Source organism: Lampris incognitus, chromosome 6 (genome assembly GCF_029633865.1).
Source record: "Lampris incognitus isolate fLamInc1 chromosome 6, fLamInc1.hap2, whole genome shotgun sequence".
In the NCBI taxonomy this organism is placed as follows: Eukaryota; Metazoa; Chordata; class Actinopteri; order Lampriformes; family Lampridae; genus Lampris; species Lampris incognitus.
In genome coordinates, this window is record NC_079216.1 from 1,947,957 (window position 1) to 1,973,140 (window position 25,184).

The 25,184-nt window shown below is 49.6% G+C and overlaps 1 protein-coding gene across 2 annotated transcripts in view; it reads right to left on the reverse strand.

Annotated features, from left to right (window-relative positions):
- The window catches only part of peak1 (pseudopodium-enriched atypical kinase 1), a 155,836-nt gene that overhangs the window by 21,855 nt on the left and 108,797 nt on the right, over positions 1-25,184 (reverse strand). For both annotated transcript variants that reach the window (XM_056281848.1, XM_056281849.1), the window contains 2 exons: positions 13,842-17,333; positions 2,376-2,641 (listed from right to left, as the gene is read on the reverse strand). In XM_056281848.1, coding sequence (XP_056137823.1) covers positions 2,376-2,641; positions 13,842-17,203 — 3,628 coding nt within the window. In that variant the 5' untranslated portion in view covers positions 17,204-17,333. The remainder of the gene's footprint in view (positions 1-2,375; positions 2,642-13,841; positions 17,334-25,184) is intronic.

Below are 25,184 nucleotides of genomic sequence, written 5' to 3' on the forward strand. Positions count from 1 at the left end.
GACAATTCTCTAACCAACATCTCATCCTAATAAATGGCGGCACGTTAGACAGTATTATCTTTTTTACCAGATGGCAAGCGGCGTTACTGAAACCAACAGTTCATTCACTACAATTCCGTTTGCAACCACCTTCTGCACTTTGTCAACCTCATCCAGAAAAATCACCACAGCTCTGTTCATTCTAGCCACAGACTTAATGCTGCTGGGACCGACAAGCTGCTGGGACCGACAATCTGCTGGGACCGACAATCTGCTGGGACCAACGAGCTGCTGGGACCGACAATCTGCTGGGACCAACGAGCTGCTGGGACCAACGAGCTGCTGGGACCGACAATCTGCTGGGACCAACGAGCTGCTGGGACCAACGAGCTGCTGGGACCGACAATCTGCTGGGACCGACAATCTGCTGGGACCAACGAGCTGCTGGGACCGACAAGCTGCTGGGACCAACGAGCTGCTTGGACCGACAATCTGCTGGGACCAATAAGCTGCTGGGACCAACCAATCTGCTGGGACCGACAATCTGCTGGGACCGACAATCTGCTGGGACCGATAAGCTGCTGGGACCAACCAATCTGCTGGGACCGACAATCTGCTGGGACCAACGAGCTGCTGGGACTGACAATCTGCCGGGACCAACGAGCTGCCGGGACCAACGAGCTGCCGGGACTAACAAGCTGCCGGGACCAACAAGCTGCTGGGACCAACGAGCTGCTGGGACCAACGAGCTGCTGGGATCAATGAGCTGCTGGGACCAACGAGCTGCTGGAACCAATGAGCTGCTGGGACCAACAAGCTGCTTGGACTAATAAGCTACTGGGACTAACAAGCTGCTGGGACCAATGAGCTGCTGGGACCAACAAGCTGCTGGGACTAATAAGCTACTGGGACTAACAAGCTGCTGGGACCAATGAGCTGCTGGGACCAATGAGCTGCTGGGACCAACGAGCTGCCGGGACCAATGAGCTGCTTTGACCAATGAGCTGCTGGGACCAACGAGCTGCCGGGACCAATGAGCTGCTGGGACCAATGAGCTGCTGGGACCAACGAGCTGCTGGGACTAATAAGCTGCTGGGACTAACAAGCTGCTGGGACCAATGAGCTGCTGGGACTAATAAACGGCTGGGACCAACAAGCTGATGGGACCAACGAGCTGCTGGGACCAATAAACTGCTGGGACTAACAAGCTGCTGGGACCAATGAGCTGCTGGGACCAACGAGCTGCTGGGACTAATAAGCTGCTGGGACTAACAAGCTGCTGGGACCAACAAACTGCTGGGACTAATAAACGGCTGGGACCAACAAGCTGATGGGACCAACGAGCCGCTGGGACCAACAAGCTGCTGGGACTAACAAACTGCTGGGACTAACAAGCTGCTGGGACCAACGAGCCGCTGGGACCAACAAGCTCCTGGGACTAACAAACTGCTGGGACTAACAAGCTGCTGGGACCAACAAGCTGCTGGGACCAACAAGCTGCTGGGACCCACGAGCCGCTGGGACCAACAAGCTGCTGGGACTAACAAACTGCTGGGACTAACAAACTGCTGGGACTAACAAGCTGCTGGGACCAACAAGCTGCTGGGACCAACAAGCTGCTGGGACCAACAACTTCAGCTACAGCCAAACCATATTGTTACACTGAACAAGGGAAGCTTGGCGTTATCTTAATGTCACACTTCCTGGTCAGCCTGGTGAACTCTGTGTCTGCTGCCATGAAGCCGACCAGCGAAACACCAGCATCCGAAAAAAACACAGAAAAAACTTCCTTAAACCCCTCTATATACACACCATCCACCCACCCGTTATCCAAACTGCTTATCCTGCTCTCAGGGTCACGGGGATGCTGGAGCCTATCCCAGCAGTCCTTGGGCGGCAGGCAGGGAGACACCCTGGACAGGCTGCCAGACTATCACAGAGCCCCTTATATATACATGTAGCAAAACACCTAACAAGCCTATGTACTACACACTATTTACAACATTTACAAAAAAGATAGAAAATCCACTCACACAAGCTCTCTCACAACCGCTCAGAGAGAGACAGAGAGAGAGACAGACAGCGAGGGAGACAGAGAGAGAGACAGACCCCATATAAACCCAGAAGTAATAACAGGGGTGTGTATAATTCTACATGAATTGTGACCCTTGTGTTCAGTGATGGGATCAACAACAACACATAAAAACAAGCCAGACCCACGGATGACGTCATCTGGTACACACAATGGTAAATCAGGACAGGCAGTAGTGGGTCCCCAGCAGGTGCACTGACATGTGACATTTCCTTCAGAAGCAGTCAGTTCACCATGACGGTGTTTATCATACCAACATGTCAGCAACCACACACGACTATCTTTACTAAGAAAGTCTTCCTACCCAGATTGCTGTAGGTGGCGCTGCGGCCACTGGAGGCGGGAGAGTGGGACTGGCGTGAGGTGTTTCCATCCTCCTCAGGCTCCCCGAGGCTGGCGCTGCCCTCGCTGGCTGAGGCGGGGGTGGCTGACAGGCCCCCCTCCCCCCCATCCTCCTCTCCCACCGCTAGAGGCAGGCCCGGGGAGGAGCGGCTCAGTTTGGCCGGCAGGGAGGCACCGCCGGTGGGCGTTTCCTTGTTCCTGGCGTCACCCACATTGAATGGTACCTGGCTGCAGAGACAGAGACAGAGACAGAGACACAGAGAGACACATGATAAATTCATGTTACTTCCATTAGAATTAAAGTGCAGGTGAGGAGCAGGTTTAATCAGTTCATATCTGGTTACCACACTGGGATTTGAGGTTCACATTGAGTCCAACCACAATTTGTCACCACTGAGGACACGATGAGACGCGTCACATGACTTCCTTCAACCTTCTGTCTGTCCATCTGTCTCTCTGTCTGTCTCAGGGTGACATGTCCTGAAAAATTCAGGACTGTCCCGAATTACAAGCAGTTGTTCCGAATCCAGAATCCTGTCCTGTTTGTCCCTAAAATGAGACTAAACCAGAGTTGTGATTAGTTGTAGACGAACACAACATTAAATGCTGATCATGGTGAAACATGACTTTGGGGCACTGTTCTGTCCGTAGACCACATGAACTACAGCTGCTGTAGTTTCTTAGCTGTGTACAGTGGGGCTGGGAACTGATCAATTACTACACATAGCGGTGACGTAGAGCGAGTTGCAGCAGCGAGGACTGGGGAAGTGTAGCTGCAGACAGCACCAGCCAGCCACATGTGCTGGAAATGCAACAAGTCCTCCAACCCATACGACCACATAGGTCCACCAAGTCCTCCAACCCATACGACCACATAGGTCCACCAAGTCCTCCAACCCATACGACCACATAGGTCCAACATGTCCTCCAACCCATACGACCACATAGGTCCAACAAGTCCTCCAACCCATATGACCACATAGGTCCAACAAGTCCTCCAACCCATATGACTACATAGGTCCAACAAGTCCTCCAACCCATACGACTACATAGGTCCAACAAGTTTTCCAACCCATATGATTACATAGGTCCAACAAGTTCTCCAACCCATACGACCACATAGGTCCAACAAGTCCTCCAACCCATATGACTACATAGGTCCAACAAGTCCACCAACCCATACGACAACATAGGTCCACAAAGTCCTCCAACCCATACGACCACATAGGTCCAACAAGTCCTCCAACCCATACGACTACATAGGTCCAACAAGTTTTCCAACCCATATGACTACATAGGTCCAACAAGTTCTCCAACCCATACGACCACATAGGTCCAACAAGTCCCCCAACCCATATGACTACATAGGTCCAACAAGTCCACCAACCCATACGACAACATAGGTCCACAAAGTCCTCCAACCCATACGACCACATAGGTCCAGCATGTCCTCCAACCCATATGACCACATAGGTCCAGCAAGTTCTCCAACCCATACGACTACATAGGTCCACAAAGTCCTCCAACCCATATGACCACATAGGTCCACCAAGTCCTCCAACCCATACGACCACATAGGTCCAGCATGTCCTCCAACCCATACGACCACATAGGTCCAGCATGTCCTCCAACCCATATGACTACATAGGTCCAACAAGTCCTCCAACCCATACGACAACATAGGTCCACAAAGTCCTCCAACCCATACGACCACATAGGTCCAGCATGTCCTCCAACCCATACGACAACATAGGTCCACAAAGTCCTCCAACCCATATGACCACATAGGTCCAGCATGTCCTCCAACCCATACGACAACATTGTTTTTAATGACGATAAAATTGAATTGAATTGAATTTAACATAGGTCCAACACGTCCAACCCATACGACCACAAAGGTCCAACAAGTCCTCCAACCCATACGACCACATAGGTCCAACAAGTCCTCCAACCCATATGACTACATAGGTCCAACAAGTTCTCCAACCCATACGACTACATAGGTCCAACAAGTTCTCCAACCCATACGACCACATAGGTCCAACAAGTCCTCCAACCCATATGACTACATAGGTCCAACAAGTCCTCCAACCCATACGACCACATAGGTCCAACAAGTCCACCAACCCATACGACCAAATAGGTCCAACAAGTCCTCCACCCCATACGACCACACAGGTTGCCTGTCCTCTAATACAACCCACAGGAGCGCTTCCTAAATTAGCGCCTCTAGCGGTGGCAGGAGATATGCCACAGATACTGTTTGCCTCTGTGCATTGTGGGTTATTAAAACAGTGTGAGAACAATAGAATATGTAGGCGGTGTGTTTCTGTGTAGTTTCTCCGTCTAGTATAGTCAGTAAGACTGCTATTGGCAGCATGTTTACAATGAATAAGGTTATAAGAGCTAACTTAACGTTAGCCAGCAGTTAGCAAGTCAGCTAGCGTGGACATTATAACCGCTTTGTGACATTACACTTTGCTTTTATTAATATTCCTTCTCACGACAGCTTATGGAAGGAGAAGCTTACTGTTACAGGGGAAGTAACGTGTTATAATTACGGAGGACTGCTTGTACAAACCATCTATGGGGTGGTTTTTTGGAGGACAGTCTCTGAAAATGAGAGTTTTATTTAAGGGATAATGAGTTACACACTGTTACATATCACAGTCATTTAGTTCCTTTTTCCAAAGAAGTCAACACAACTGACTTCATGTTCATGAACAAAAATAGACACAATCATCACAAAGGCCCAGCAGTACTTTCTCCACCAGCTCAGGAAGTTCAGGAACTACTGGTTCAGTTCTACACTGCAGTAATCCAGTCTGTCCTCTGCACATCCATCACTGTCTGGTTTGGATCGGCCACCAAACAGGGCAAGGACAGACTGCAATGGACAGTTAGGTCTGCAGAGAAAATCACTGGTGCCCACCTGCCCTCCATTCAGGACTTATACACCTCCAGACTCAGGAAACAACCTGCCCTCCATTCAGGACTTATACACCTCCAGACTCAGGAAACAACCTGCCCTCCATTCAGGACCTATACACCCCCAGACTCAGGAAACAACCTGCCCTCCATTCAGGACTTATACACCTCCAGACTCAGGAAACAACCTGCCCTCCATTCAGGACCTATACACCCCCAGACTCAGGAAACAACCTGCCCTCCATTCAGGACTTATACACCTTCAGACTCAGGAAACAACCTGCCCTCCATTCAGGACTTATACACCCCCAGACTCAGGAAACAACCTGCCCTCCATTCAGGACCTATACACCCCCAGACTCAGGAAACAACCTGCCCTCCATTCAGGACTTATACACCTCCAGACTCAGGAAACAACCTGCCCTCCATTCAGGACCTACACACCTCCAGACTCAGGAAACAACCTGCCCTCCATTCAGGACTTATACACCTCCAGACTCAGGAAACAACCTGCCCTCCATTCAGGACTTATACACCTCCAGACTCAGGAAACAACCTGCCCTCCATTCAGGACTTATACACCTCCAGACTCAGGAAACAACCTGCCCTCCATTCAGGACCTATACACCCCCAGACTCAGGAAACAACCTGCCCTCCATTCAGGACTTATACACCTCCAGACTCAGGAAACAACCTGCCCTCCATTCAGGACTGTCCAGAAGATAACAACACAAACCCCCACCTGTCCAGAAGACAACACCAACAACACAAACCCCCACCTGTCCAGGAGATAACACCAACAACACAAACCCCCACCTGTCCAGAAGATAACACCAACAACACAAACCCCCACCTGTCCAGGAGATAACACCAACAACATAAACCCCCACCTGTCCAGGAGATAACACCAACAACACAAACCCCCACCTGTCCAGAAGATAACACCAACAACACAAACCCCCACCTGTCCAGGAGATAACACCAACAACACAAACCCCCACCTGTCCAGAAGATAACACCAACAACACAAACCCCCACCTGTCCAGGAGATAACACCAACAACACAAACCCCCACCTGTCCAGAAGATAACACCAACAACACAAACCCCCACCTGTCCAGGGGGGTAACACCAACAACACAAACCCCCACCTGTCCAGAAGATAACACCAACAACACAAACCCCCACCTGTCCAGGAGATAACACCAACAACACAAACCCCCACCTGTCCAGAAGATAACACCAACAACACAAACCCCCACCTGTCCAGGAGATAACACCAACAACATAAACCCCCACCTGTCCAGGAGATAACACCAACAACACAAACCCCCACCTGTCCAGAAGATAACACCAACAACACAAACCCCCACCTGTCCAGGAGATAACACCAACAACACAAACCCCCACCTGTCCAGGAGATAACACCAACAACACAAACCCCCACCTGTCCAGAAGATAACACCAACAACACAAACCCCCACCTGTCCAGGAGATAACACCAACAACACAAACCCCCACCTGTCCAGGAGATAACACCAACAACACAAACCCCCACCTGTCCAGGAGATAACACCAACAACACAAACCCCCACCTGTCCAGGAGATAACACCAACAACACAAACCCCCACCTGTCCAGGAGATAACACCAACAACACAAACCCCCACCTGTCCAGGAGATAACACCAACAACACAAACCCCCACCTGTCCAGAAGATAACACCAACAACACAAACCCCCACCTGTCCAGAAGATAACACCAACAACACAAACCCCCACCTGTCCAGAAGATAACACCAACAACACAAACCCCCACCTGTCCAGGAGATAACACCAACAACACAAACCCCCACCTGTCCAGAAGATAACACCAAACAACACAAGTATGAGACCACTCATATGAGGTCACTGCAAAATGGACCATTCACACACACAGACACACACAGACACACACACACAGACACACACACACACACACACACAGACACACACAGACAGACAGGCGCGCAGCTCGACAGGCCCTCCCTCCGACTGGCTAAATAGCTGGAGGCCGCTACACGTTTTGTGTCGGGACTTGTTCGGGCGGGGCGGGGGAGCCGCCGCACCGTCTCCACACTTCTGCTTTGAAAGTAAACCGCGTCTCCACATAAACGGCGTTTCTGCTAAACAAGCCGCATGACAAAGACAAGACCTCCGCCTGCTAAACCCACACCCCCTCCCATAAGAGCTGGTGTGTGTAAAGCAGGTGGAGGGGGTCTGGACCTACCGGCTGTACTGGCTCACACAGTTCCCCATGGCAGAAGAGGAGGCCGCTAGCTCACATGCTCCTCACAGCACACAGACCCAGTCTGTCTCCGGGCGTCGCCTCCTGGCGCTGCTCTCTGGAGGGTTTCACCTGTGTGAGGTGGCGTGGACTCGTCAGCACCGAGGACTGTTAGCCAATAACGGCGGTTCAAAGGACGTGGAAAAAGAAAGGCGGGGTTAACCCCTCATCTGCCAATCAAAGTGGAGCGTCTGTGCAGCGGGCTTGTACTTTGACCCGCTGGGCTGTCGTCCTTACCGGGGACAGCACACCAGATCTAAAGCGCCTCAAACCATCAACGCCACAGAGTTCACTTTTGGAGACGCTACAGAATGTGCCACCATTCACTAGCTGTCTCTCAGCACGTGCACAGGAGGAGGAGGCGGCTGACGGAGCTGTGCTGCAGTGCACCATGGGACACGGCGCTCTGAAGTGCTGCGTGTGACGGCGCACCACAGCAGCTTCTCACCTTCCACGATCACGTCCAACCGACTCTCACGTGTCGGAAACCAGCGAGGGCCTTACACACAGCTACATGGGACTTCCACAAACACATTCCTCTCTCTGCTAGACTGATTTCATCACATCTGCAACCGCAACCTGACTCCTGCGAGGTGGAGTCCAACCCAGGCTGGGGAGTGGAGAGGAGGAAGGAGAAGTTAAACTGCATCCTGTTCTGGCGCGACGTCATCACCAGACTCCCCGACAGAAGTAAACACGAGGAGCGGCTGGCTGGGGAAGTACAACTGTGTACAGGAGCTTAACAGAGCTGACGTGGGAGGTGTCCATGGTGGAGGTATGGGAGGTGTCCATGGTGTCGCCTGCTCAGTGTGTGCACATGAAGGACGTGGAGGCGTCCCAGCGGGCAGCGAGCTCTGTAGATTACATGAAACATATCCACACCTTAAGACGACCTGTTGTCAGTCATAGAACTCACTTAAATGACCTTGAAAGTGGGCAAGAGGAAAGTCCTGTATGAAACATGTAACGACAGCTTCACCTGAACCTGAGGCATCTCCACATTCTACCACTTGTTATTGTGAGAACACATCAGACCAATTACAACTGGACGAGCTTGTGAGAAAAGCAAACAAGACAGAGAAATGAAAGGATGACGCATGACAGAAAGACCCGACTCAGTCTGAATCGGTGAAAAGAATGAACTTTGACCCCTCAACACACAAGTGGATTTACTGCAGTACACAGAGAAATCCAACATGTGTTTCTTCTGAAAAACCAAAGACTCGAGTTCTCAACTTTGATTTCAGACTTGTACTGGACATTCTTTATTATAGCCTGCTGCTTCGCCTGGCTTCCAGAAACTAGTGGAGCCACGCCAGCTTACGCAGAACCAGAAGAGGCAGAAACCTGGAGGAGAGGAAAGAAGAACAGACGGAACGAGGACGAGGTCCACTGGATGGCTTCCAGGAGAGGAATGTGAAGGAGGCATGACGAGGATGAATACAAAATCACATCCAACAAGACAGCGAGAGATCTGAAACCATCCACTGCTCTCCATCGCTTTTCTTTATCACCCTGGTTGGCAGAACAACAGCATCCATCCACCTGCTGATGCTCCTCCAGCACCTCCGGCGCCTTCAGGATCTCCAGCACCTTCAGGATCTCCAGCGTCTTCAGGATCTCCAGCACCTTCAGCATCGTCAGCACCTTCAGGACCTCCAGCGTCTTCAGGATCTCCAGCACCTTCAGGACCTCCAGCACCTTCAGGATCTCCAGCACCTTCAGGATCTCCAGCACCGTCAGCATCGTCAGCACCTTCAGGATCTCCAGCACCTTCAGCATCGTCAGCACCTTCAGCATCGTCAGCACCTTCAGCATGTCCAGCAACAGCCGAATATAAAGCAGCGAGCTGCATTCATAGCGTATGAGATGTGCTCTGTAAATAAACTGTTTGACTGACTGAATGCCTGATTAATCAGTGCTGTGGTTAAGTGTCCTCTGCCCTGGCTGACGTCACATCTAAGATGAAGAAACAACTCATTCACTGGACAGCAGCTTCACATCCAACACAGTTTAAACTGCACATCTGTTTCTCACCTCATTCCTACTACACACCATCTCAACACAAAAGCCACCAGGAGGTCGGGACTTATGAACTTATGCAGCGATAACTACACCTGTGTGTGTGTGTGTGTGTGTGTGTGTGTGTTTCTTTGCCATTTTGACTCCTGGAAGATTGACAAGGTGAGTGAGTCGACCCTCCCCAGGCTGAGGTCGCCTCCTGGTGGGGGAGCTGTGGAGCGCTGCGTCGCTCTACCACCGCTGGGGAGGTGACCACACGGACCACACAGTGACGGAGCGGGACTCACAATCTGCTTGGCAAGAAATCCAGCTCCAACAACTTTGGAATTTCAGATGAGTGCTCTGAGCAACCGAAAGGGAAGTACCGCACGCAGGTCTGCAGAAAGGATGGCGAAGGTCGAGGGGCCGCAGTTGAGCCGAGCCCCAGGAGGGCAGTGAGGGGATGGCCTGTCAGTAATGAGACTGTGACCCCATCATGTTGAATGGTTAATAAGGTGAAGGAGAGAGAGGCGGAGCAGGCAGGAGGGAACTGACTTAATAGAATGTCATGAATTCCACTAGTAGCCTTGAAGAGAAAGGGCTGCTTAATAACCATTTGAAGTGGGCGCAAAAAATTGTCTTAAAGTGACTTAACGGCAGCACCACTGACGACCTGAAAACACCTTTAAATCCTTCTTTGTAGCAGTGTAGCATTGCAAACCAAGGTTGTGTTTGTGGCAGGCTGCCTCTTACAGGCTTAAGGTCAAAACGCCGCCACTCGGCTCATTACCAGGACAAAGAGACATGACCATATCATTCCTGTGCTTTCCTCCCTACACGGGCTCCCTGTTACATCTCTACTTGATTTTAAATTTTTATTGCTCAGGCGTCTGGGTGGCGTGGAGGTCTATTCTGTTGCCCACCAGCACAGGGATCACCGGTTCGAATCCCCATGTTACCTCCGGCTTGGTCGGGCGTCCCTATACACACATTGGCTGTGTCTGCGGGTGGGAAGCCGGATGTGGGTATGTGTCCTGGTCGCTGCACTACTGCCTCCTCTGGTCGGTCGGGGTGCCTGTTCAGGGGGGAGGGGGGACTGGGGGGAACAGCGTGATCCTCCCACGCTCTACGTCCCCCTGGTGAAACTCCTCACTGTCAGGGGAAATAAGGCCTTAAACAGTCTTGCTCCTACATAAATGTGTGATGTACTGACCTGGTATACACCCTCTCCACCATCAAGACCTGCAGGTGGAGCCCTGCTGCTTATTCCCAGGTCTGGGTTTGTCACAAAGGGTGATGGGGCTTTTGCCGTTAGAGCCCCCACACTGTGGACCCCTCTTCCTGTTGAACTAAGACACACCAAGTCTCTAGCTTCTTTTACATCTCTTCTTGAATTTAGTCTTTTTACGAAGCTTTTACCAATGTTTGATATTTGTTTTTATTTATCTGTACTGTTTTTATTTGTACTCTTTCAGATTTGGTCTGACTCTTATTTTTACTTTGTCTGGTTTTAGTTCTTTGTAAAGCACTTTGTAACATTGTTTTAGAAAAGTGCTATATAAATAAAGTTATTATTGTTATTATTGTTCTTATTATAAGGTTTCCATGAGGAGAACATGCAAACTCCACACAGAGGATGACCTGGGACGACCTCCAAGGTTGGATTACCCCGGGGCTCGAACCCAGGACCATCTTGCTGTGAGGCGACCACGCTAACCACGGCGCCACCGTGCTGCCCACAGTAGATCAGATATGATAAAATAAAAGAAAGAACAATACAGAGTGTACATGACTTATCCTAATGGGTTTCCTAGCGGGGCTCAGGTTTCCTCCCACAGTCCAAACACATGTCGGTCAGGTGAACCGGTCATTGTCCCCAGTGTGTGTGTGTGTGTGGGCCCTGTGGTGGCCCGGCAGCCTGTTCAGGGTGTCTCCCCGCCTGCTGCCCAATGACTGCTGGGATAGGCTCCAGCATCCCTGCGACCCTGAGATCAGGATAAGCGGCTTGGATGATGGATAGTTGGATTATCAGGTTTCTACACAATTCAGCAGAAGCAAGGCTGCCCTGTCTCATAACAGATGTCATCTTACAGGTCCCAAATCTGCAGCACGCTTGGGAAACGTTGGTACCCTCAGTAGTTAACTGGTCTATGGTCAGGCCAGGTTTCAGATTCTCCAGGTCTCATGACGCAGCTGTGACTTGCGTTTCATCGAGGCAGTGTGACGTGTACACGGTGTAGCTAATGAGACCTTACTGACTAAAACCTCAAGACAGCTGCTGTCTTTATTGCTGATGCTTCATTAAGTGCATGATGGATGGTCACAGTAAACCTGTCATCATTTGTGGTTAATAATGCCTCAAGGAATCCATGAAAAGGCCAACTGTGTTCCATGTTAACACAACCACGCAAGTATATATACGCCCAATTTAACCCACACACATGCCACTTAGCATTACATGATCGGGATTAAAATAGCGACTGACAAAGTGATGGTTTCGAACAGAATGCCTAACGGAGTCACTGCACGGTAACAAGATCACATAGAGTCATGAATTACAACTGCTGTGTGTCTTTGTCATGAACACAACGATAGAGGGTCATTGTGTTACATCATTGGAAGGTCTTGTATTGGCTGCACATCATCAACTGAGTATCTAACGTTAAAAATAATCAACCTCATATCCTGACTGGACACTTAAACTGACATTGTAAGATAGACGCTTTAGCAGCAGCTCAAAAGACCTAAAGATAGCTCAAGTTTTCAGCTAACTACTACAACAACTACCACTACCACTACTACTACTACTACTACTACTACTACTACTACTGCTGCTGCTGCTTTCGGCTGCTCCCGTTAGGGGGCGCCACAGCGGATCATCCGTTTCCATCTCTTCCTGTCCTCTGCATCTTCCTCTGTCACACCAGCCACCTGCATGTCCTCCCTCACCACATCCATAAACCTCCTCTTTGGCCTTCCTCCTCTCCTCTTCCCTGGCAGCTCCATATTCAGCATCCTTCTCCCAGTATACCCAGCATCTCTCCTCCACACATGTCCAAACCATCTCCATCTTGCCCCTCTTGCTTTGTCTCCAAACCGTCCAACCTGAGCTGTCCCTCTAATATACTCCTTCCTAATCCTGTCCTTCTTCATCACTCCCAATGAAAATCTTATCATCTTCACCTCTGCCACCTCCAGCTCCACCTCCTGTCTTTTCATCAGTGCCACTGTCTCCAAACCATACGACATAGCTGGTCTCACTACCATCTTGTAAACCTTCCCTTTAACTCTTGCTGGTACCCTTCTGTCACACATCACTCCTGACACTCTTCTCCACCCACTCCACCCTGCCTGCACTCTCTTCTTCACCTCTCTTCTGCACTCCCCGTTACTTTGGACAGTTGACCCCAAGTATTACAAGTCATCCACCTTCATCACCTCCACTCCTTGCATCCCCACCATTCCACTGTCCTCCCTGTTGTTCACGCATAGGTAGTCAATCTTGCTCCAACTGACTTTCATTCCTCTTCTCTCCAGTGCATACCTCCACCTCTCCAGGCTCTCCTCAACCTGCTCCCTACTCTCGCTACAGATCACAATGCCATCCGCAAACATCATCGTCCATGGAGACTCCTGCCTGATCTCGTCCGTCAACCTGTCCATCACCATTGCAAACAAGAAAGGGCTCAGAGCCGCTCCTTGATGTAATCCCACCTCCACCTTGAACCCATCTGTCATTCCTACCGCACACCTTGCCATTTTATTTTTAGCTATCTTAGCTATTTTAGCACCATTTAATGTTTTTAGCTAACTGACAACCCGAAAAGCAAGCTGATACACCACAAACACTCATCTAAAGATTGATTTGTTTGAACATGTTAAAGGTGATAGAGGACGTCTTACTTACATCTCTGCTGATGGTGGTTCTGTCGAATCCTACCTGAATGAAACCTTATGTACCATACCAAGTGATAGAATATGAGGGAGAGACTAAAAGAGAAAGGTGGTGGTGGGTATGTATGTGTGTATGTGCACTCCCCGATTCTACCTCGGTATAACTGCTAAACATAGGACTAAATGTTTGTGAGTGAGTGAGTTTGAAATTAGGTTCATGAGGTGCTTCACATTAAAAACACTTTCACAGAAGTGAAACCAAGTGATATTGAGTTAATTTACCTGATGACCTTGTCAATAAGGTGAACTCCGGTCGTGAGTGGCGACGGTGTTCGCCCCGGAGTCAATGGTCGGGGCTCCTTGCGCTGGTCAGGCGTCAGCAGAGTGGTTTCGCTGCACGCCTCTATGTGCAGCTCTCCCTCCACTTCACCAGGAGTACTCCCACCATCTGGCTTGTAGGTGAAGATGATGGTTGGCTTCTGGTTGGGATCCTCTGGCTTGGCCTCAGCAAACCAGTGGTGACGCTGGACAGGTGGCGGCGGCAGCATGTGGATAACTGTCCCATCCAGCCCCACCAGTCTGCCCTTCTCCTTTTCCTTCTCCGCCCTCTCCTTCTGCTCATCTTCATCCTTCCGCCGGCGGAAGAAGCTCTTGAAGGAGATCCACCGTTTTGGTTTGGCACTTTCCGCCACCGCACGTCTCCCTTCTCCTCCACCACCTGGACTACTATCTCCATCACCAGGTCGTGTGGGAGAGCTGGCCGTGGATGTCTTGGTCCAGTTGCTGAAGTGTCTCTGGAGGATGTTGGAGGTGTGATAAGGGGAGGAGGTGGACCTTGGAGGGGGGAAAGGGGCATTGGGTTCCGACTTCGGACTGGAGAGTGGGACGGCAGCAGAGGCACTCTGGGATTTGGGCAACAACTTTGAGGGCGTGTCTTTCTTTGGTTTGGACAGACAGCCGTCAGTGTTGGAGAGGAGGGACTTGGGTCGGTTGAGGGACTCTTTAGTGGCATCAGGGGGGAGAGCGTAGAGCTCCTCAGAACTGAAGGCTTTGGACTTTGCTGAGGGTGATTCTGGAGGGCACTGAGGGGGTTGGATGGAGGCCACAATCTGGGAGAGCACCGCGCTGGCCTCTTCCCTATATTTCTCCCCCGTTACAGAGGACAAGCAGGAGTCTGTGTTTCCCTCCCTGTTGCCCAACCCACTCATCTTGCAAGAGTGTGTGAAGGGGGCTGCAGATGGGCAGCTTTTGGGCAGGCTTGCGGTAAAGGTAAGGGCAGTGGGGGCATTGGTTGGTGTAGTGGGAGTGATGGTGTCAGAGGCAGTGCTCATTATAGTGCTTGTCACAGTGCTAAAATCTGTAGTGGTTCTGGATTGGATATTAGTGACTTTTAAGGCCATGTCAGGTAGAGCTTCAAAGGAGACTCTCTCTGTTGTTCCTTTACCAGAGGTGGTTTTCTCTGTTGAGGAGGATTGGACACTCTCTGAGGAGCCAATCTCTTCATAAGTGTGGCTGGCCACTCTCCCACCTGTGCCTTTAGGCTGTGGCAGCTCCCCACTGAGCCCCAGGAAGCTCTTGTACACAGCCAGGTTGTCATAAGCGCTTGGGTTGATGACGATGGGCACCTTGACAGCGTTCTTTGAGCTACGTGCATAGGCTGGCTCATCTCGGATAATAATGGGGAAAGGAGGCATGCCTGCATTGTTGAAGCTGTTGAACTTTATTTCTGACAAGTTGGGGGATTTCACAGGTACCGTTCGAGAGGAAGACAACCCTGCAATAGGGGAAGTGGGAGCTGACTTGTGACTGCAGTGTCTCGGAGGGATGGCAGGACCAGGAGAGCTGCAGACTCCGAGCTCCACTTTTGGGATCTTCTGGCGGGGGCTGGTGCTCGATGTCCACACCTCCTGATAGCGGATGCTCCCAGGTTTCTTGCGGCAGTTCACTGGCAAAGCCGCTGATGTTGGCGATGATGGAGAGATTGGGGAAGATAGGGAAGTGGGAGAGGCTGGACACAAAGCATGGGCAAGAGGAGAGCTTGGGAATGAGGTGGGACTGGTGGGCATGGAAGGAGTTTTGGGTTTTGGAGTTGGGTCTGAGATTTGCTCCTCTTTGTTGGTCATGGATGCTGACACATCCACTACAGTGTAAGGCTTACAGATCAGAGATTTTTCTAGATTCACCACACGGTATGGCTTCGCCTGCTCCTCTGTGGGACTGAAGCTGATGGTGACTGGTTGACCAGGAAGGGCCTGAGGCATGGTTACACCCTCTCTGCTGTCCTGCTCCTCTAACCGGATGGCCAGAACAGCCTTGTGTGTTTCTGTCACCTTGGGGGAACTCAGCGCTCTGTGGTCAGACTCTTTCTTTGCAACAGTAGTGCAGGGCAGAAGAGCCTTGGAAGAAGACTGAAAGTGCAGGCCATTTCTTAGCGCACAGGAGGCGCTGCTGCCACTACTAGAGGTTGTCCGTGAGTCCCCTGGAATCGATGAGGATGATTCTGGAGAGGTCGTGGATTCTGAATTGGAGAAGAAGCTGCTGCCTTGCATGTCACTGGGTCCGTAGGGGAGCAGAGCTCTATTGGAATCCATAGAGGGGTACCCGTTCAAAATCTCATCATAGCTGTCATCATAGTCCACAGCACAAATTCGCTGCAGGGAGCGGTTACGTAGTGGCACAGTGTTCCATTTTTTCCCTGCTGTGAATGGCACTGGGGATAACGTGGCCGCACGGAAATTGGCAAAGCGCGGTTGCCCTCGCATGCGGATCCCCATGGCCAGCAGCTCCTCATCACTTTCATCCCAGCTCTCGTGATCATCATCATCATCCTCCTCCCCTTCACTCTCATCCTCCTCCTCTTCTTCATCATCCTCTTCCCCATCACTGGAAAACTCAGGGTAGCAAAAGCGCCCACCCTCGGTGCTGATGATCTCAGTGCTATCGCTGAGTGACACACTTTTCTGGGCAACACTCCCACTTCCACTACCCATGGCAAGACAACTTGAGGCTGGAAGGCCTCTTTCAAGGGAACGCCTGTACGAGGTATTGATGCGCCCCCAAAATAGGTCCCTGGAACCAGACAGTTGGTCTGGGCTGGGGCCAGGGCCCAGCCCAACGATCTCCTTCAGGACATCGGTTAGTCCGCTGTTGTTGTTATTACCCATGGAGGCCAGTGGGCTACGCTGTCCATAACCCTCTATCTCATCACTGCTCTCCTCCCCCTCATTGTTGTTGTTGTTTGGTCTGTTGGGCCTTTTAGGGCTGAGCCCATTGTGTTTCCAGACAGTTAAGGCCGATATTTTACCCTGTTCTGCTGCATCCGGTGACTGGTAGACGTTGCCCTCTGAGTCCAGGCCTCCAGGGGTGCACGGCAGCATCATGGTGGGCTTCACAGCAATGGTTGGCTTCTTGGCCACTGGTGGACGGAAATGTCCGGAGCGGGCAGAGACACTACCTCCTCTTTGGGAGCTGTGGGGGAGGTTGGGGTAGTGTCTGGCACCAGCAGGAGGTGGATTTCGCTGCCGTGGGGGAGGGGCCTGCCCTCCTCCACTCGGACCCAGGCGGTGCAGGCTCTTTGGTTTAAAGCAGTTCTTGCACTCGCCTGGTTTCCACACGTGCTCGGTAAAGGTGCTGCATGCAGACATGACTGCTGGTCCGGTGAGGACAGCCCCTGCGTCAGTGGACAGGAAACCCCTCCATAGAGCCACAGGCCTCAGGAATGGACTCTAGTACAGCTAGATATCAATTCAACCTCAGGCCTCAGACAGTACTGATCTGAAAAATAAAAGAAAGAAAAAGAGTCAGTTAGAGTTCAGCCATTTTACACGGTGATTCGAGTCACTTAAAAACGTTTAACATTTTGATCCCTTGACAAGGTAATCGCAAACTAAATTGTATATAAATTCACATTATTACAGACAAAACGCCACCAGCAATAAACAACCAAACAAAAAATATAATATTACATCCGACTCAAACAGTTAATCAGTCGTACGTCACACAGGAATAAGTAGCATAGAAAGAGAGGTCAAGATGAAAATAAAGTGACAAGGGTGCAGGACAGACAGCCAGAGAAAGACAGCCAGAGATTGCAGTACTTCATTCTCCCCATTGGGTGGCGATATTTCTCCACTTTAAGGGGCAGTAAATTCTCTTATTTCTCTCATTTAAGTTTAGGTAGCACCAGTTAGGTGATGAAGTGGACTAATTTATCTAAATATAAACCAATATATACTTCACCCTATATAGGATCTGCACATATTAACTGACAAAAGATAACTTGTATCTTATTTTTGTTGAAACCTGAGAGGACTGGTCATCTAAATGTACAATAATACAGTAAACAACTGTTGGACAGAGTTTAACAATATTTCTTTACATGGCCTCTTCTCTCCTACAGTCCTGGTGGACTTTTATACTGAGATACTCTGCTTTATGTTTGACAAATCTGATGACCCTAGGACTTCAGGAACCTATTTGAAATGAAGTGTTTTAAATCATCTTTGTTGAAAATGTGACATGTTCTTTGTTCCCTCGAGAGATGAGTGTTTGGTATGTACATGGTTTTAATTTGATAGCCACATTAGTTTGACCCTGAGACTGAGAAATCAGATCTGTTCCCCCGCATAACATAGCCATTCAAACAGGTCAAACTGGCCTCATATTTCAAGTCATGGTCATCTACTAAACTGAAGCCTGAGGAGGGTGCAGATGCTCATCCTTAAGTGAGGCAGCCAGTCTACTTCTGTTTGAAAGCATGCTCCTGGCTTCTGTCACAAATCTGCATTTAAAACTATGAAGCCCTTCCAAGATGTAGAATTCTCTCTGTCGCCAAGCAAAATATTATTACATGGTTTTTCCCATGGCATTTCATATATTTCGTATATATACATTTTCATATATTCACATCACCTTTCATATATCTACAAGGTGACGGAGATTCATTCATTCATTTCTGTTTGAAACGCACAGGGCAGTACAGGGTATTGTCTCAATAGGCAAATATTTGTGGTGTGCAAACCTCTATAGAGATATTATAACCTAGAGAGCCCCAAGCCATGAAATTTAGAGAATCATCAACCGCACCCAGTACAATTAATCTTCACATTTTCCTGCTGATCTCAGTGGAAAAGTAAAGAAGCAAATGATGTGTCCACCTTGCCTTAACAGAATGACGGAAAAATGCAAAAGCTTCATGTTTGGACATTTTCAAAGTTCCAGTCTACATGTTTACAAGCTTTGTCTCTCTATGGTCTTTTCTACCTACTACTACTACTACTACTACTACTACTACTACTACTACTACTACTACTACTACTACTACTTTCGGCTGCTCCCGTTAGGGGGCGCCACAGCGGATCATCCGTTTCCATCTCTTCCTGTCCTCTGCATCTTCCTCTGTCACACCAGCCACCTGCATGTCCTCCCTCACCACATCCATAAACCTCCTCTTTGGCCTTCCTCTTCTCCTCTTCCCTGGCAGCTCCATATTCAGCATCCTTCTCCCAGTATACCCAGCATCTCTCCTCCACACATGTCCAAACCATCTCAATCTTGTCTCTCTTGCTTTGTCTCCAAACCGTCCAACCTGAGCGGTCCCTCTAATATACTCCTTCCTAATCCTGTCCTTCTTCATCACTCCCAATGAAAATCTTATCATCTTCATCTCTGCCACCTCCAGCTCCTCCTCCTGTCTTTTCATCAGTGCCACTGTCTCCAAACCATACAACATAGCTGGTCTCACTACCATCTTGTAAACCTTCCCTTTAACTCTTGCTGGTACCCTTCTGTCACACATCACTCCTGACACTCTTCTCCACCCACTCCACCCTGCCTGCACTCTCTTCTTCACCTCTCTCCTGCACTCCCCGTTACTTTGGACAGTTGACCCCAAGTATTACAACTCATCCACCTTCGTCACCTCCACTCCTTCCATCCTCACCATTCCACTGTCCTCCCTCTCATTCATGCATAGGTATTCCGTCTTGCTCCTACTGACTTTCATTCCTCTTCTCTCCAGTGCATACCTCCACCTCTCCAGGCTCTCCTCAACCTGCACCCTACTCTCGCTACAGATCACTATGTCATCAGCAAACATCATCGTCCATGGAGACTCCTGTCTAATCTCGTCCGTCAACCTGTCCATCACCATTGTAAACAAGAAAAGGCTCAGAGCTGATCCTTGATGTAATCCCACCTCCACCTTGAACCCATCTGTCATTCCAACCACACACCTCACCACTGTCACACCTCCCTCATACATATCCTGCACCACTCCTATATACTTCTCTGCCACTCCCGACTTCCTCATACAATACCACACCTCCTCTCTCGGCACCCTGTCGTATGCTTTCTCTAAATCCACAAAGACACAATGTACCTCCTTCTGGCCTCCTCTATACTTCTCCATCAACATTCTCAAACAAACATCACATCTGTGGTGCTCTTTCCAGGCATGAAACCATACTGCTGCTGCTGATCACCACCTCTCCTCTTAAGCTAGCTTCTATTACTCTTTCCCATATCTTCATGCTGTGTCTGATCACCACCTCTCCTCCTCTTAACCTAGCTTCTATTACTCTTTCCCATATCTTCATGCCGTGTCTGATCATCACCTCTCCTCTTAACCTAGCTTCTATTACTCTTTCCCATATCTTCATGCCGTGTCTGATCATCACCTCTCCTCTTAACCTAGCTTCTATTACTCTTTCCCATATCTTCATGCCGTGTCTGATCATCACCTCTCCTCTTAACCTAGCTTCTATTACTCTTTCCCATATCTTCATGCTGTGGCTGATCACCACCTCTCCTCTTAACCTAGCTTCTATTACTCTTTCCCATATCTTCATGCTGTGGCTGATCAACTTTATACCTCTGTAGTTGCTACAGTTCTGCACATCACCCTTGTTCTTGAAAATCAGTACCAGTATGCTTCTGCTCCACTCCTCAGGCATCCTCTCACTTTCCAAGAAAGTGTTAAACAATCTAGTTAAAAACTCCACTGTCATCTCTCCTAAACACCTCCATGCTTCCACAGTTATGGTCTTTTCTACCCATCAATCAAATTAAAATGCTTCGCTATCACAAACGTATTTGCCCTTGTCTAAGCCATTTTAATTATCCTCAGATAAGGAATCTGTCATCCAACAGTTGTGCTGTCGTCAGATGAAGGGAGGGATACCAGTCGATACGCTGTGTGAAGGCGTGTCGGTCCGTACGACCCAACCGTCTGACCTATGACCCAACTGTCCAATGGTCGGATCTTGTATTGACTTCTGTCATAACAGTGACAGACACAATGAAGCAGGAACTCCCGACAGAAAGGTTGCTGACCAAGCAGTTGTGGGCGTGTGGAAGATTTATCCTGATACACCTCACCAGCCATATCCTGACAGGAAATGGTGACTGTAACACAAAGGGGCCAGATCCAAATCTTGGTGCAGACAGAAAAAAAACTATAAACTAAATTCCTGTTTAGAAAACTCAACACGCAACTATTTGAACATTGTATTGAAGAAAAGAGAGAATTACACAGTCCATTTTAACTCCTGTTAGTCGACTGCCTTTCGTTAAACGAAACCACAGCACAATTATTTCAAGTTACACTTAACGCAAAATTTCTCAACTTGTTGTTTCTTTGAGACCGTGTGTATTGTGCTGCAGAGTTTGTGTGCACCGGCCTTGGTCGTGTGGCTAATAAAACAATCTAATCTGAAGTAGAGCTCGAGATGAAGGAACAAGTCTCAAAACCGGTTTTGTTTTACTTCAGTTACTGTTGCCCAAGTACTTCAGAACAGGGATAAAGCTCAGCCAGGCAAGGGCGTCCTTGCTGAGGGAAGCCACACCGATGGAGAAAAGGTTTTCAGTTCGTATTGTTCCAGAGCGGTGCCCGACTTCTCAAGGCCGACATTGGTTTGTCGACGGGGTTTGATGTGTTTTGAAGGCAGCTGTGGCAGTGAGTTCACCAGGCCTAAAGGACACGTTTGAGCCTTTCGTAGTTTTCTTTCTAGTTTTTGAACACAATTTCTAAATCATTTCTTTTTTTGACCCCCCCCCCTTTCTCCCCAATCGTATCCAGCCAGATACCCCGCTTTTTCGACTTGTCCCGGTCGCTGCTCCTGTGACCTCTCTATTCTGCTCACGACTCCAAAGCTCAAACCACATCCACGCAGATAGGCAGGGTTCAGGCGACAAGTGTCCCGTTTCTTACTGTCTGGCGACGAACACAGCAGCCGGCTGGTGAAGACGCTGCTCCGGCCCGGTCCACGGAGAGCAGATTATGTTCAGCACCGGCATTAGCCGCTAGCTAGCGAGCCTGTGGAAGCTAGCTAGCAAATTTGCAGAACACCATTCTTTTATCTCGATAAACCATTACGGTAGGCACTCATAACAGTTACACTTCATCACAAATCATTGCATATACATTCATAAAACACGTCATACGTGTGGATCATGTTTTCAAGTGGTTTATAACATTTTAATTCACCAAAAGAGACGGAGCAAAGATTCTACTTCCCCCTCTCGTCACCGACCGTGAGAACAGGAACGACAGAGGCGTTTACAGTGATTACAGCCAGTGCCAACTAACACCACAGGAGGGCGCCATGAATTCAATAAAACGTTTCTATAATTAAAGACCATTACAACATTACTCCCTTGGAACAATAACATACTATTTTGACGAACGTCATACCATTTAATGCAGGTATTTTCATTTCTGCTACACTTTTCATTTCTGCCATCCTGGTCTCTGCTCCACCCCCTCTGCCGATCCGGGGAGGGCTGCAGACTACCACATGCCTCCTCCCATACATGTGGAGTCACCAGCCGCTTCTTTTCCCCTGACAGTGAGGAGTTTCACCAGGGGGATGTAGCGCGTGGGAGGATCACGCTACCCCCCCCCCAGTTCCCCCTCCCCCCTGAACAGGCGCCCCGACCGACCAGAGGAGGCGCTAGTGCAGCGACTAGGACACATACCCACATCCGGCTTCCCACCTGCAGACACGGCCGATTGTGTCTGTAGGGACGGCCGACTAATCAAGAGGTAACACGCGGATTCGAACCACCGATCCCCGTGTTGGTAGGCAACGGAATAGACCGCTACGCTACCCGGACACCCCGAAAACATCTATTCAATCTCCGGTAAGAAATGATAACGAAGTGTCCGGGTAGCGTAGCGGTCTATTCCGTTGCCTACTGTAATATTTGCTAGTAATATTTGATTTGCTAATGTCCCTTACGGCTTTCCGTAGCGCCACAACAAAGTCACGTGATGTACGTAACAAAGTCGGGATCCGGTCGATGAATAAACACCCAGCACGAGAGAAGTCGTCCTTGCTTCATTAATGTTATAAGTTAACATAGCCAGAGGGCACAGATCATTACATGGTGTCAGAGTAGCGGAGTTTAAATACCCAATATGGATTCGTACGGCGTTCCAGCTCCACGGATGGACTGGGAATCGGCGAACTTACCTGAAGCATGGAGACGATTTCGACAAACAACGGAGCTAATGTTCACGGGCCCCCTGCGCGGGAAGAATGAAGAGGAGAAATGCAGCTACCTCCTGCTCTGGATAGGGGAAAAAGGGCGCGATGTGCACAACACTTGGACACTCAGCGGAGAACAAGCCAAGAAGCTAGAAACGTACTACGATAAGTACACTGAGTACATCACCCCCAAAGCAAACCCGATTTATGCCAGATATAAATTTCATGAAAAGATGCAGGGAGAGAGTGAATCCTTCGAACGATTTGTAACTGAGCTAAAGCTCCTAGTCAAAGACTGTGGCTACCCAAATGCCGACGAGATGGTCAGGGACCGCATCGTGTTTGCCACCAACTCACCCAGAGTGAGAGAAAAGCTACTTAGCCAGGGAGCTGAGCTAACGCTAGAAAAAGCCATAGATGTAGCCCGCTCACACGAGCTAGCAAAGCAACAGCTAACGTTTATGGGCCAGGGCAGCACACATGAAACGGTGCACGCAATAGGCAGAAAGACTTACAAACCGAACGCACCCAAAGCAGCTAACGCTAACTTCAGACAAAGGGACGTTAGCACCGCCGCCAGGGCGTGTAGCTATTGTGGAGGGCTACACGGCGCTAAAGCCACTTGCCCAGCTAAGGGTAAACAATGCATTAAATGCAAGAAGCTCAATCATTTTGCTAAAGTATGCAAGTCTAGCTCCCAGGGACAGACAAAGTACTACCGCGGCACAGTACATGCCGTCGGAGAGAACCCAGAAGAGTACACCACTGACAGAGAGCAGGAAGAACTGTACTTCGACAACATTACAGTGGAGAGCACCGCTGTGGGAGAACAGACAGAGCTGTACATAGACTGCATCTCAATAGAGAACAACGGAAAAAGCAACGAGCAGGCTTACGTAGAGGTTGGAATTGGCACACCTCCACAGAAGGTAAAGTTTAAACTAGACACTGGGGCACAGGCCAATACTATTCCCACCAACCTGTTCCAGGCGCTGTTCAAAAATGTGACACTGAAACCAGCAATACACAGACTCACTGAATATGGAGGAGGCGCGCTGAGCGTGAAAGGCACATGCAAACTCAAATGTAAGTACAGAGACAATGCAATGATGCTGGACTTTTACGTCATTGACACAAACGCCCCACCAGTCATGGCAATGAAAACATGCCGTGACCTAAACTTGGTAAAAATAGTGATGGCTGTGAGCGAGGAAAACAATGTCACATCACAGAGCATAATGGATGAATATGCAGATGTTTTCCAGGGAATAGGAGAGTTCCCAGGCGAGTGCACCTTCCGCGTCACACCAGATGCAACGCCGGTCGTCTGCCCGCCACGCAGAATCCCCATCGCCCTACGCAGCAAACTGAGGGACGAGCTTGACAGCATGGAGAAAGGCGGCATAATCTGTAAGGTAACAGAACCCACAGAATGGGTGAACGCACTCGTCATTGTTGAGAAGCCAAAGACAGGCAAACTTAGAGTGTGTTTAGACCCCAGAGCTCTTAACAAAGTGATACAACGACCTCACTACCCCCTCCCCACGCTGGAGGACGCCACCACAAAGCTTGCTGGAGCTGAGTACTTTAGCGTGTTAGACGCGCGGTCAGGCTATTGGGCCATCAAACTGAGCACTGAATCCTCAATGTTGACGACATTTAACACAGTGTTTGGCAGGTATCGTTTCCTCAGACTGCCATTCGGAATCGTGTCCGCTCAAGACGAGTTCCAGAGACGCGTGGATGAAACATATGAAGGATTGGACGGTGTGACGGCCATAGTGGACGATATACTAGTGTTCGGCAAGACTAAAGAGGAACATGACCAGCGTCTCAGAGCGATGCTGAAGCGCACAAGGGAGCGAGGGGTGAGGCTCAACCCCGACAAGTGTCACATATGCGTGTCCGAGGTAAGCTACTTCGGCCACACGCTCTCACACGAAGGCATCAAACCAGACCCACACAAGGTGAAGGCGGTCAAGGACATGCAACCCCCACAGAACAAAGCAGAGCTGGAGACAGTCCTCGGCATGATCAACTACCTCGCCAGATTTGCTCCACACCTCTCACAGATAAACTCACCCCTCAGACAGCTTCTGAAACAGGACAGTGAGTTTGTGTGGGATGCAGTCCACGA